At 44.8% G+C, this 10,939-nt stretch overlaps 1 protein-coding gene across 1 annotated transcript; it reads right to left on the bottom strand.

The window, feature by feature from the left end:
• Nucleotides 1-6,843: 6,843 nt before the first annotated feature.
• On the bottom strand, nucleotides 6,844-8,235 carry LOC143528486 (uncharacterized). The gene is made up of 3 exons (XM_077024178.1): nucleotides 7,639-8,235; nucleotides 7,267-7,535; nucleotides 6,844-7,147 (listed from the first exon to the last, which is right to left on the bottom strand). Exons 1-3 carry the CDS (start codon nucleotides 7,960-7,962, stop codon nucleotides 7,033-7,035), a joined length of 708 nt encoding a protein of 235 aa, XP_076880293.1. The 5' UTR covers nucleotides 7,963-8,235; the 3' UTR covers nucleotides 6,844-7,032.
• Nucleotides 8,236-10,939: the final 2,704 nt, after the last annotated feature.

Genomic DNA, 10,939 nt, shown 5'->3' with positions numbered 1-10,939 from the left:
AAATTAATCAGGGTCGCTCAACTCTTGAGTAGGTTGACCCAGACAGAAGCGCGTTCACGCGTAACTATTAAAGGCATTCTTAATGGAACGCAGATAAATAGGATTAATCATGGACTTAAACGCGAAAATCAGCCGAACATCGTATTTCACACCACTGTAGCTTGAAGTATTAATGACTGCGTATGCAGAATATTTAGATATTATTAAACGTAAATGTAATTGTTAGCAGGTGCACCACTAACACAGCAGGAATTCAATGGTTGCAACACAGAAATAAACAGGACGAAATATTTTTCCTCTGCCTCTAGGGCATATTCATTTTAATGAACAAATCGCTATAACAAATCACTCTAACTGCTATCACGTTGGGAGAAGGCCAAGAGAGAGCATCAAGTGCAGTACATACATATATATGTGTATGAGGGCGTGGCTTCACCAGTCATGGTACAATCATTAAGTCGATAACCCCCCCTTGTGGTGTGAACTTATATACATTACAGAATACATCAGTCAATCATACACGTCAACACTCCCACTTATGAGTGACTTGTATCCTGTACAGTTTTTAACAATCAGAATAAACCCAGAAATAAATCAAATGTTTACAGTACATACAGTACTTAACACATTTACAATTCATCAGACACTTGTACCAAACATGACTCCCGAAAATTTAATCAATTTAACCTTTGAGACAGGCTTGGTCATAGCATCTGCTATCATTTCATCTGTAGGACAGTAAACAAGTGTCATCTTTCCTTCTTTAATGGTTGACCTTATGAAATGATACTTGATGTCCACGTGCTTGCACCTTTGTCTGCACACAGGGTTTTTCACAAGTGCAATAGTGCCCTGGTTATCCTCATGAACAACAGTTTGAGCATATTCATAGGAATCCATACCCTTCAGTAACTGCTCTAAATAGATACATTCCTGTATTGTTAGCGCTAAAGCCATGTATTCGGCTTCGCATGTCGATAATGCTACTGTGGGTTGCTTTTTGCTTCTCCAAGATACCAGTGAGCTGCCTTTGCTCATGCTCACACAGTAGCCAGACGTGCTCCGTCTGTCGCTTGTGTCTGCCCCCCAATCTGCGTCACTGTATGCGCGGAGGCCTAAACCATCTGCTTTTCCTGAAAGTCAGCTGCTTGTCTGTGGTACCTCTTAGATAACGCAGTACATGTTTTACTGTAATCCAATTTTCCTCTGTGGGATTTGCAAAATGTTGTGATAATTTACCTACCACAAAACATAGATCAGGTCTCGTACAAGTAGCTAAGTAGATGAGACTACCTACAGCTTCCCTGTATTTCCTTACATCAGCCATCTTAGGTGCATCATCAGTGTAGTAAACCTTTTGGTCACATGGTGTCTCACGTGTTCTTCACTCCTGCATCTCAAATCGGTTGAGAATCCTTTCAAAATACCTCTGTTGTGACATTGTTATACAATCGTCAGATTGGCTGAAGTCTATGCCTAGAAAGTGCTTCAGCCTGCCTAGGTCCTTCATCTTAAACCTGGTGGAAAACATTGCCTTCACTTGCTCTAAACTACATGTGTTGTTCGCCGCTATGATAAGATCATCCACTCAAATGACAATTATCACCTTCCCTGCCTGTTCAGATTCTTTAGTGTAGACACAATGGTCCACTGGGTTCTGCATGAAGTTGTCATCTATCAAACATCTGTGTAACATCTCATTCCAGTTACGCCCTGATTGCTTCAGACCATAAATGGACTTCTCTAGTTTACACACTAGGTTTTCTCCCACTTTCTCATAACCTTCTGGTTGATCCATATAGATGTCTCGGTCTATGGGTGCATGTAGATACGCCGTCTTTACATCCATTTGATGTAGTGCTAGATTTTCTTGGGCTGCCTTTTGCATGACTACACGCACACTGGCCATGTTGGCCGTGGGGGAGAATGTCTCGCCGTAATCTATCCCCGCTCTCTGGCTATATCCCTTCGCCACAAATCTGGCCTTGTACTGTTCACGTCCATCACCACCCTCTTTAATAGAGTATACCCACCTTCCTCCCACTGTTTTTCTGCCCTTTGGCAATTTGGTCAGAGTAAAGGTCTGGTTTTCTTCCAGTGACTGTATCTCCTCGTCCATTGCCCTCTTCCATTCACCTGCCTGTGGTGATGCCATAGCCTGTTTAAAGGTCAGTGGCACACCACACACTGCTCGGTAGCAATAGTCAACACTGGTGAGTGTACTATCATCATCAACATTATCTTCCTGAGTATAGTCACTAAGATAACTCAGGGGTTTACGCTCTCTAGTGGGGTATCTCCCACTGCTTGAGACCTGTGGCGTCACCCTGTGGTGCTCCTCGCCATGGTCTCCTGGGGATTGTGGACTGTCTGTCTGTATGTCTGTGCTCGTAGTACTGGGCTGAGATGTGTCTGTCTTCTCACTACTTATAATGGGGTCAAATCCTAGGTCCTGAGTCTGAGTCTCGCTCTCACACGTGGTCTTTGTGATAAACGTGACCAGTCTGTGCTTCTGCACTTTTCCCTTGGTGGGGTAGTAAACTAGGAAAGCAGGGCTGCCCTTGTCATGCCCTACGAAGAGTCCCTTCTCACACCTTGGATCTAGTTTACCCCTGTCTTGTTGGTACGCGTAGCATTCTGACCCGAATTTGTGCATCTTGGCTAGATCACACTTCTTCCCTGTCAGTGCTGTGTACGGTGTTGTGCCGGTGTGCTTGTTAAAGCATCGGTTCCTGGCGTAGGCTGCTTCCTGAACAGCATAATGCCATAGGCTCTTAGGTAAGTTGCTGTCCATAAGCTTACACCTCGCCATCTCAAATAGAGTGCGCTCTTCCCTCTCAGCTATCCCGTTCTGGTGTGGGGAGTAAGGGCAGGACGTCTCGTGTCTGATTTTGTTCTTTCTCAGAAAGGCCTTAAACTCTCTGTTAGTAAACTCTGTCCCGTTGTCTGAGCAAATGCATTTCACATTACCATAAGGCGCTAAGTCAGCCAGGAACTTTTCAGTAGCCTGTACGGCATCACTCTTTGCTTTGAGAAATTATGTGAAAACTACTCCTGTGCCCACATCTGTAAAAGATTGCATATACTTGTAACCATCAATTGAACCATTGGTCACTGGACCAGCTAGATCAGTATTCACCAACTCAAGTGGTGTCTTCACCTTGTCAGTTGTATTTCTGTTTCTCGTCTGAGTAAACTTCCCCTCTATACACACATGACATTCTTTGTCAGGCTTACGCTTTGCACCTTTAATGTGCATGCCTACGGTTACATCCTGGAGTCTTAGTATATCATCATAGTTACAATACCCCATAATCTCGTGCCAGGTTTGGATATCATGGCTAACATTGCACACATCATTTTCATCACACTCTGTTTTGTAAGTACAAACATTCTGTTGCACACTTGAATGTTAAACCTTGTGCCATTAGGTGACATAAGAACATCATTACCTTCCTTGAAGAGTACTTTGGCACCATGTGCAGTGGCACACTTTACGGAGAAAAGTTCTTGTGGAAATGAAGGGATGTACAGGGCGTTCTTAAGAGTCACTGTACATCTCTGTCCATCGCTGTCGATGAGACACACCTGTGCATCTCCTCTGCCTTCCGCCAAACCGAATGTCCGCCTCCCGTCGGCCAGTTCCATGCTGTGGCTCTCCGGTTTGAATGTGCTGTCGAAGGTCTTGAACCGGCTTCTGTCGTTCAGCATGTGGGATGTCGCGCCTGTGTCGACGATCAGCCTCTTTTCCTCGATCTGCCGCTGCTGCGCTGGCTTGCAGGTGTCGTCGGTCTCCGCCCGGAATGTGGTGTCGTTTCCCGCGGGTCTCCGCGCGCCGATCCGTTCTCCACCACTCGCTGCACGACTGCCGCTATCTCCAGCACGAGCGCACTTATAGCTTTGCACGCGCTCTTTCTTTCTGCAGGCTTTGTCTGTATGGCTTGTGCTTTTGCAGGAACCGCACCAAACTTTCCGTGTGCATTACACAGGAGAAGCAATGACTACAGGGCAACAAGGAAGAAGTGAACTACAGCATAAACAAAACAATTAAACAGACGACGAGGTAACAAACACCAATGGCTACCAATGATGGGGAACACAACAATGAAACACAAGCACACAACCTATGTGAAGGATTGGACGAGCACTTGCAAAAAATGCAAAGTGGATCAGGCCAAGATAGCAGAGGGAGCACAAAGTCCAAGCAAAAATTCTCTTTTTCTCTTCTTTTTATTATTTTTCTTTTAGAAAGTGAATATTTGTGCAAATAATTACTCAAAAATAATAACAATAATCAAGCATCAACATCTCAAAAGAAACATACTATTCAAAAATCTCAACTTGCTGAGTCTCTCTCCAAGAGTCAGAAACCACTATGGCAGCGGAATTCAAAAAGAGGGTCGGTCCCTATACAAGATCAAATGCTTGGCCTTCACATAGGACTCAGACTACACATATAAAGAAGGTGGCCAGCACCATTCCTACACAATAGGGGAACACTTAACATTCACCTGACCAAACATACATTAGACAGACTCTGATGCATCAGTAAAACATTACACACAATTTAAAACACAATTTACATGAATGAAAATCCAAATCTAACATTACAGCCAACATTTAACACTAGGAACCCGACGGCCGCGAAAATTTTCGCAAGGCTTAGTAAGGTCCATGTAGCCCACTCCCCTGCTGTGAAGAGATTAACGCCCATTGTCTTGGTAATGCGGTGAAAGCGTCTCACCCCCAGCTCATACGCCTGCCAAAGCACAAGCGGCTCACCTCCAAGCTCATACAAAGCACCAAACGTGATACTTCACGAAAAACTTGGTTACAAACAAGCAGACTGTATATGTTACCGATCCTACAACAAACAGCGGAAATTTTGTAGACTCGTGTTTCAAAAGATACAATTCAAGCGCACGTAGAGACGACAGTTTCTCAAATGAGTCCCGTCAAACAATAAAAACAAATAAAATAGTTTGAACCTCTTTATATATTGTTTGAAGCTCTTTGTATATTTACTACACTATATAATATTTGTTACACTTTCTGTTTCCGCGTTTGAATTCGCGTTTGAAAAGCTAAGAAATTATATGGCGCAATTATATATATGGCTGATAAATGTTGTGATCTAAACAGCAGACTGGAAAAGGAGAGGAAAAGACAGGAAGAACAAATTCATGTGCTGTAAAACAACTTTATTTTGATCAAACATGGATGTCTATTCCGGGTTTCTTGAAGTGGAATGTCAAGAAAGTTGAGGGTGTCTTGAAGTTGAGGGTGTACTCGCCAGATGCACTTGCCGCATGCAACACACGCGTTGATGCTGTGGAGAACAATTCAAGGTACACCTTACATTTTGAATAAAATCTTTCAGAAGACAAAAATACGTAACATATGTGGTGTTACGTATGTAGGCCTACTTATCAACGTACCTTCATGTAGTTGTAGCCAACAGTTGCTACACAGCCAGGGTGTACTCGCCGCATGCAACGGGCCACCGGCGTGTTCCTGCGCGCACTGTGTATGCACGCACCTTCATGATGTCTGTCAACGGCGCACTGCAAAGAACAAAGTACATGTTATATTTTGAACGAATTTATTCATGTGTACCAGCCAGGGACCCTCTTTCTTACATTTGCGGCAGGTTCATCGTTCATCGCTGCCAAGGTCAACGGGCCACCGGCGTGTTCCTGCGCGCACTGTGTATGCACGCACAGAAGTACATGTTATATTTAGAACGAATTCATTCATGTATAAATTGATTCTGTGAAAATATCACAGGCATGGGTCATAACAGAACGGGAATCCAATTCCAGCAACCATGAGAAAAATAACCAGCAACCACGACGAGAAATAAACAGAGGACTAACACGGAAACAGACATGAAATGGCAGGAGATGCGGGGCAGACCGTGACACCGGGTTTCATGATGTGCGACTGTGGAACAGAAAGAGAAGAGATTTTTGGTTATGTTCAAATAATAGTGTGTGTGTATATATATGTGTGTGTGATTGGTTGTCTGTAACGTAGCTATGTTAACAATTGTAAAGCGCCTTGGGTATTTAGATAAGGCGCTATATAAATTGAAACATTAATTCATTCATATATATATAAATATACTTATCGACGTACCTTCATGTACTTTTAGGTACACAGTTGCCACACAGCCAGGGACACTCTGCCCTACACTTGCGACAGGTGTACTTGCCGCATGCAGCGCACAGGGTTATGCTGTGGTTCCGGTTGCAGTTTGTCTGCACCTGACACGTAGTCTTCTTTCCAGGAGCAGGCGAAGGACGTGGCGTTCTCTTCAACTCCTTTTCCTGTAGGAAACGAAGACGGAGTTCCTCAGCAAGAGTACACATAAAAACTCTCCTACTCTCTGTGGACCCCGTACATGCCGTGTACAAAACATGCGCGTTCATCGCTGCCAGGTCAAGTATGTTATAAAACACTGCAACGGGCCACCGGCGTGTTCCTGCACGCACTGTGTATGCACGCGCCTTCTGGTCCATGATGTCAACGGCGCACTGCAAAGAACAAATACAAAGAAGTACATGTTATATTTTGAATAAATTCATTCATGTATGATAAATTGATTTATCAATGCCAACACATGCATACCTTCGTCCGGTTGTAGTCCGTCACAGTGTTTGGCTTCTTTTTGCGGTCGTCTGCAATCTCCACGTGCGTGTGCATAGTGCTCAGAACGCAAACTGTTTTGTTGGGCTTGGAGGCATACACCGTCAGAAGCGCATCATCGGATCTGTACACCTCCGTTGACAACTTCTCACGGCTTCTCGGCGAATCTTGTTCATTGTCCCAAGCAGAGTCGTGTTGCATTCCAGCAGCTTCTTAGCCAGGGAAAGAGATGTGAAAAAATTGTCTGTGGCTACAGTTCTGCCCTTGCCCAGGTATGGCTTCATAAGCTTCATCACCACATTCTCGGACACTCTTTCCCCCTTGGGACGATCGGGGTCCTTTCCAAGGTATGGAATGGCGTTGCACATGTACTTTGTGTTCAACTCAGAAGCAACCCAAAACTTTATTCCAAACTTGTCCGGCTTTGAGGCAATGTACTGGGTGAATGGACAGCGAACCTTGGTCGGAAACAGCTGCTCGTCGACTGTCAGTTCCTTGCCTGGGGTATAGCACAAAATGCAGTTGTTCACAAATCGCTGCCAGATGTCCGAAATCGCAGCAAATCTGTCGCTCTTTGCACGCTCCGCACGGGTGTCCTTATTATCAAAGCGCAAGTACCGCATGATTTCTTGGTAGCGGTCCCGTGCCATTGTCTCCTGGATCGAAGGCACAGCGAACATTGCCGACCAACAGTCCGACATCGCTCCAACTGGACAGAGGACTGCTCGTAGAAATAGGATTGCTACGAATGCCATAAACTCGCTGACCGACAAACTCCAGCTGCTGTCTGTTCTGCGGGCTTCATGGACAGTGCAGTCTGTGATGATTCGCAGCATCTCCATGTCGAGCAAACACAGAAAACTCTGCAGTCTGCTTGTGATCCTACGCTGTATTAGTAAAAGTAAACAAATGACGCTAGGTAAATTACACGTACTAAATATCATTCAAACACAAGCAGAAACACTGGAAAGAAATATGAAGTTACTATACCTTTGCATGCTCTGTAGGCCCGGACGGCTCAACAAATGTTGAATTAGGCGAACAGCTGCTGACACGAGAGCGTGCGATGCCAACCTTCTCCCAAACAGTTCCATCTTTTGCCCGTACGGTTGGTGCAGGTGTGGTGTCAGCCTGTGTCCGTCTCTTCCTTGGAGGGCTCTGTTGTACCTCATCCGATGTACTGCTTCTTTCTTCATCGGATGAATCGCTGGTCAAAAAACAGGAGGGTCCTTCTCCCGCATCGGACTCACAGCAGTCCTCGTTGGTCAGCAAAGCCGCAACTTCTTGACCGGTGAACGTCCTCTGTCTTGCCATGGTGTTTTGCGTCGTCTCCACACAGGATAGTAGGGAAAATGTAAGTCGCCTGCCTTTGGGTTTCAGCTTTTATCATGACTCTGAAGAACACACCCACAACAGCGCATACTAATTATACTTTATTATAATAGGTGGCGCTTCACACATAACGCCGAAACCGAAACCGGGCTAATCCCCTGCATACACGGGAACAATAAAAGGTGATTGGACCCGTGATAATGGTTCACGGCAATCCGTGAATATCAGTCAAACACAAGCATAAACACTGCAAAAAATATTATATTACTATGCTGTATGAGTGAAAATAAATAAATGACGCTAAGTTATTTACACAAACGAAATATCTTATTTACACAAACGAAATATCAGTCAAACACAAGCATAAACACTGCAAAAAATATTATATTACTATGCTGTATGAGTGAAAATAAATAAATGACGCTAAGTTATTTACACAAACGAAATATCTTATTTACACAAACGAAATATCAGTCAAACACAAGCATAAACACTGCAAAAAATATTATATTACTATGCTGTATGAGTAAAAATAAATAAATGACGCTAAGTTATTTACACAAACGAAATATCTTATTTACACGAACGAAATATCAAACACAAGCATAAACACTGCAAAAATATATTACTATGCTGTATGAGTAAAAATAAATAAATGACGCTAAGTTATTTACACGAACGAAATATCTTATTTACACAAACGAAATATCAGTCAAACACAAGCATAAACACTGCAAAAAAATATTATGTTACTATGCTGTATGAGTAAAAATAAGTAAATGTAAAAATAAATATTACTTTACTATACCTTTATTACTTTGTTGCTGCTATTGAAGTGCATACACAAGAAAATCTGGGACGCTTGCTTCATACATAACGCCAATACCACGCTAATGATAATGTGTTTCACGGGAACAATATGGACCCGTGATAATGGTTGGTTCAGCCATGTAAATGTGTGGCGCTATTGAAGTGCATACACAAGAAAATCTGGGACGCTTGCTTCATACATAACACCAATACCACGCTAATGATAATGTGTTTCACGGGAACAATATGGACCCGTGATAATGGTTGGTTCAGCCATGTAAATGTGTGGCGCTATTGAAGTGCATACACAAGAAAATCTGGGACGCTTGCTTCATACATAACGCCAATACCACGCTAATGATAATGGTTCACCGCTCTAAATAATACTTATGTCAATATGTAGCGCTTCACACATAACGCCGAAACAGGGCTAAACTTTATTTATTTATTTTAGACTACAAACTAGACCTGGTGCACACAGACTGCACACAGACTAGACCTGGTGCACCACAGAGCTCCTGCCACAGAGCTCCTGCCTGTCTTTCTGCTCCTGTCTTGCTCTGAAATTAACATGTGTATGGTCCTGCTAATTGGGCAGGAGAAGGAGGGGTGATGTCCTCAGAACCTTGAAATCTCAGGAGCTCCAGTGTTAAGAAACGACCCTTCAGCCACAACCCATCTCCGTCAACCCCCTGACATTTCGGCAAGCTGAACCGGACCGTTTCCGGCCGGAACAAATAAACAGGCCTTTGTTCCTCGCCAACCCCTTTTTTTGCCGCCCGCAAGTCCACCGCCCCTGCAGAACAAACAGTGGTATGAACTCTCGTTATTTTCTCTTTTTGTACCTAAAAGAAACACCAATAACTTTGTAAGCACAATAAAAGACAAGCATTGGAACAATTTGTCTAGCGTCCTCTTTTCATTTTAAATATTTCGTTCATTCCGCCGCAGTCCATAGCGGGACAAAGGTCTCTCGGTTGCCGATTAGCTCATAGCGTTTCTGAGCAGCACTTCCATCCAGCGCCTTTGGGGAACTGAAAGCCAACATCAGCATGTGAGCAAACGTATGAGCATGTGCGTATACGTGTGTATGTGTATGTGTGTGTGCGTGAAATAAAAAGGGAAAAGATGGAGTAAATGTGCGGTCCGTCCACGACCGTCACACACCCCCCCCCCCACCTCTTGTCTCACGTCGGCAGGCGGGGGAGGAAATCAGCAATGGCGTTATCCCTCCCAGGAATATGGCGGACGGTGAATCGGAACGGCTGCATGGCCAAGTACCACCTGGTAATTCTCGCATTGGAGTCATGCATGCGGTCCATCCACTGCAAGGGCCGGTGGTCCGTCTCCAACCGGAACTCACGGCCAAGGAGGTAGTACCTGAAGGCGTCGAGGGCCCACTTCACCGCCAGGCACTCCTTTTCAATGGTTGAGTACCGCACCTCCCTCGGGTAGAGCTTCCGGCTGATGTACGCCACTGGATGTCTCTCGCCTGGGTCACCTTGCAGGAGCACCGCCCCCAAACCTGTATCGGAAGCATCTGTCTGCAAAACAAATGTCTTTCCAAAGTTAGGACAATACAAAACAGGTTCATTACAAAGGGCGCTCCGAATGTCCTCAAAAGCCTTCTTAGCTGGCTCAGTCCACTGAACATGCACTGGGGAACTTTTCCGGGTCAAGTCTATAAGGGCGGCTGCCCTATCGGCGAAGTTTGGCACAAACCCCCTGTACCAGCCAGCCATGCCTAGAAAGGACCGTACCTGGGTCTTAGTCTGGGGTAAAGGACACTGCTGGATAGCCTCCAACTTCTGCACCTGCGGCCTGACCACTCCACCCCCAATAACATACCCCAGGTACTCCGCCTCCTTCTCAGCGATGGTACACTTAGCCGGGTTGATAGTAAGGCCTGCCCTCTCAATCCTCTTGAAGACTTCACTCAAATGTTGTAGATGGTCCGCCCAAGATGCACTGTACACAATTACATCATCAAGATAAGCGGCCGCGTAACCCTGTGTACCCTCCAGCACCTGATTCATCAGTCTTTGAAAGGTTGCAGCGGCGCCATGGAGCCCAAACGGCATAACTGAAAACTGGAACAAGCCCCAAGGGGTACGGAACGCAGTGAGTTCTCTGGTCGAGTCACTCAGTG

This window comes from Brachyhypopomus gauderio, chromosome 12 (genome assembly GCF_052324685.1).
Source record: "Brachyhypopomus gauderio isolate BG-103 chromosome 12, BGAUD_0.2, whole genome shotgun sequence".
Classification (NCBI taxonomy): domain Eukaryota; kingdom Metazoa; phylum Chordata; class Actinopteri; order Gymnotiformes; family Hypopomidae; genus Brachyhypopomus; species Brachyhypopomus gauderio.
This window is presented reverse-complemented; position numbering and strand designations above follow the sequence as displayed.

Excerpts from the sequence above, each read along its gene's own strand:
- LOC143528486 (XM_077024178.1), bottom strand. The coding sequence starts at position 7,962 with ATGGCAAGACAGAGGACGTTCACCGGTCAAGAAGTTGCGGCTTTGCTG. Across the intron at positions 7,536-7,638 it reads GGCCTACAGAGCATGCAAAG|CGTAGGATCACAAGCAGACT; the intron begins GTATAGTAACTT and ends TTACTAATACAG. Across the intron at positions 7,148-7,266 it reads CGCTACCAAGAAATCATGCG|GCAAGGAACTGACAGTCGAC; the intron begins GTACTTGCGCTT and ends GCTATACCCCAG.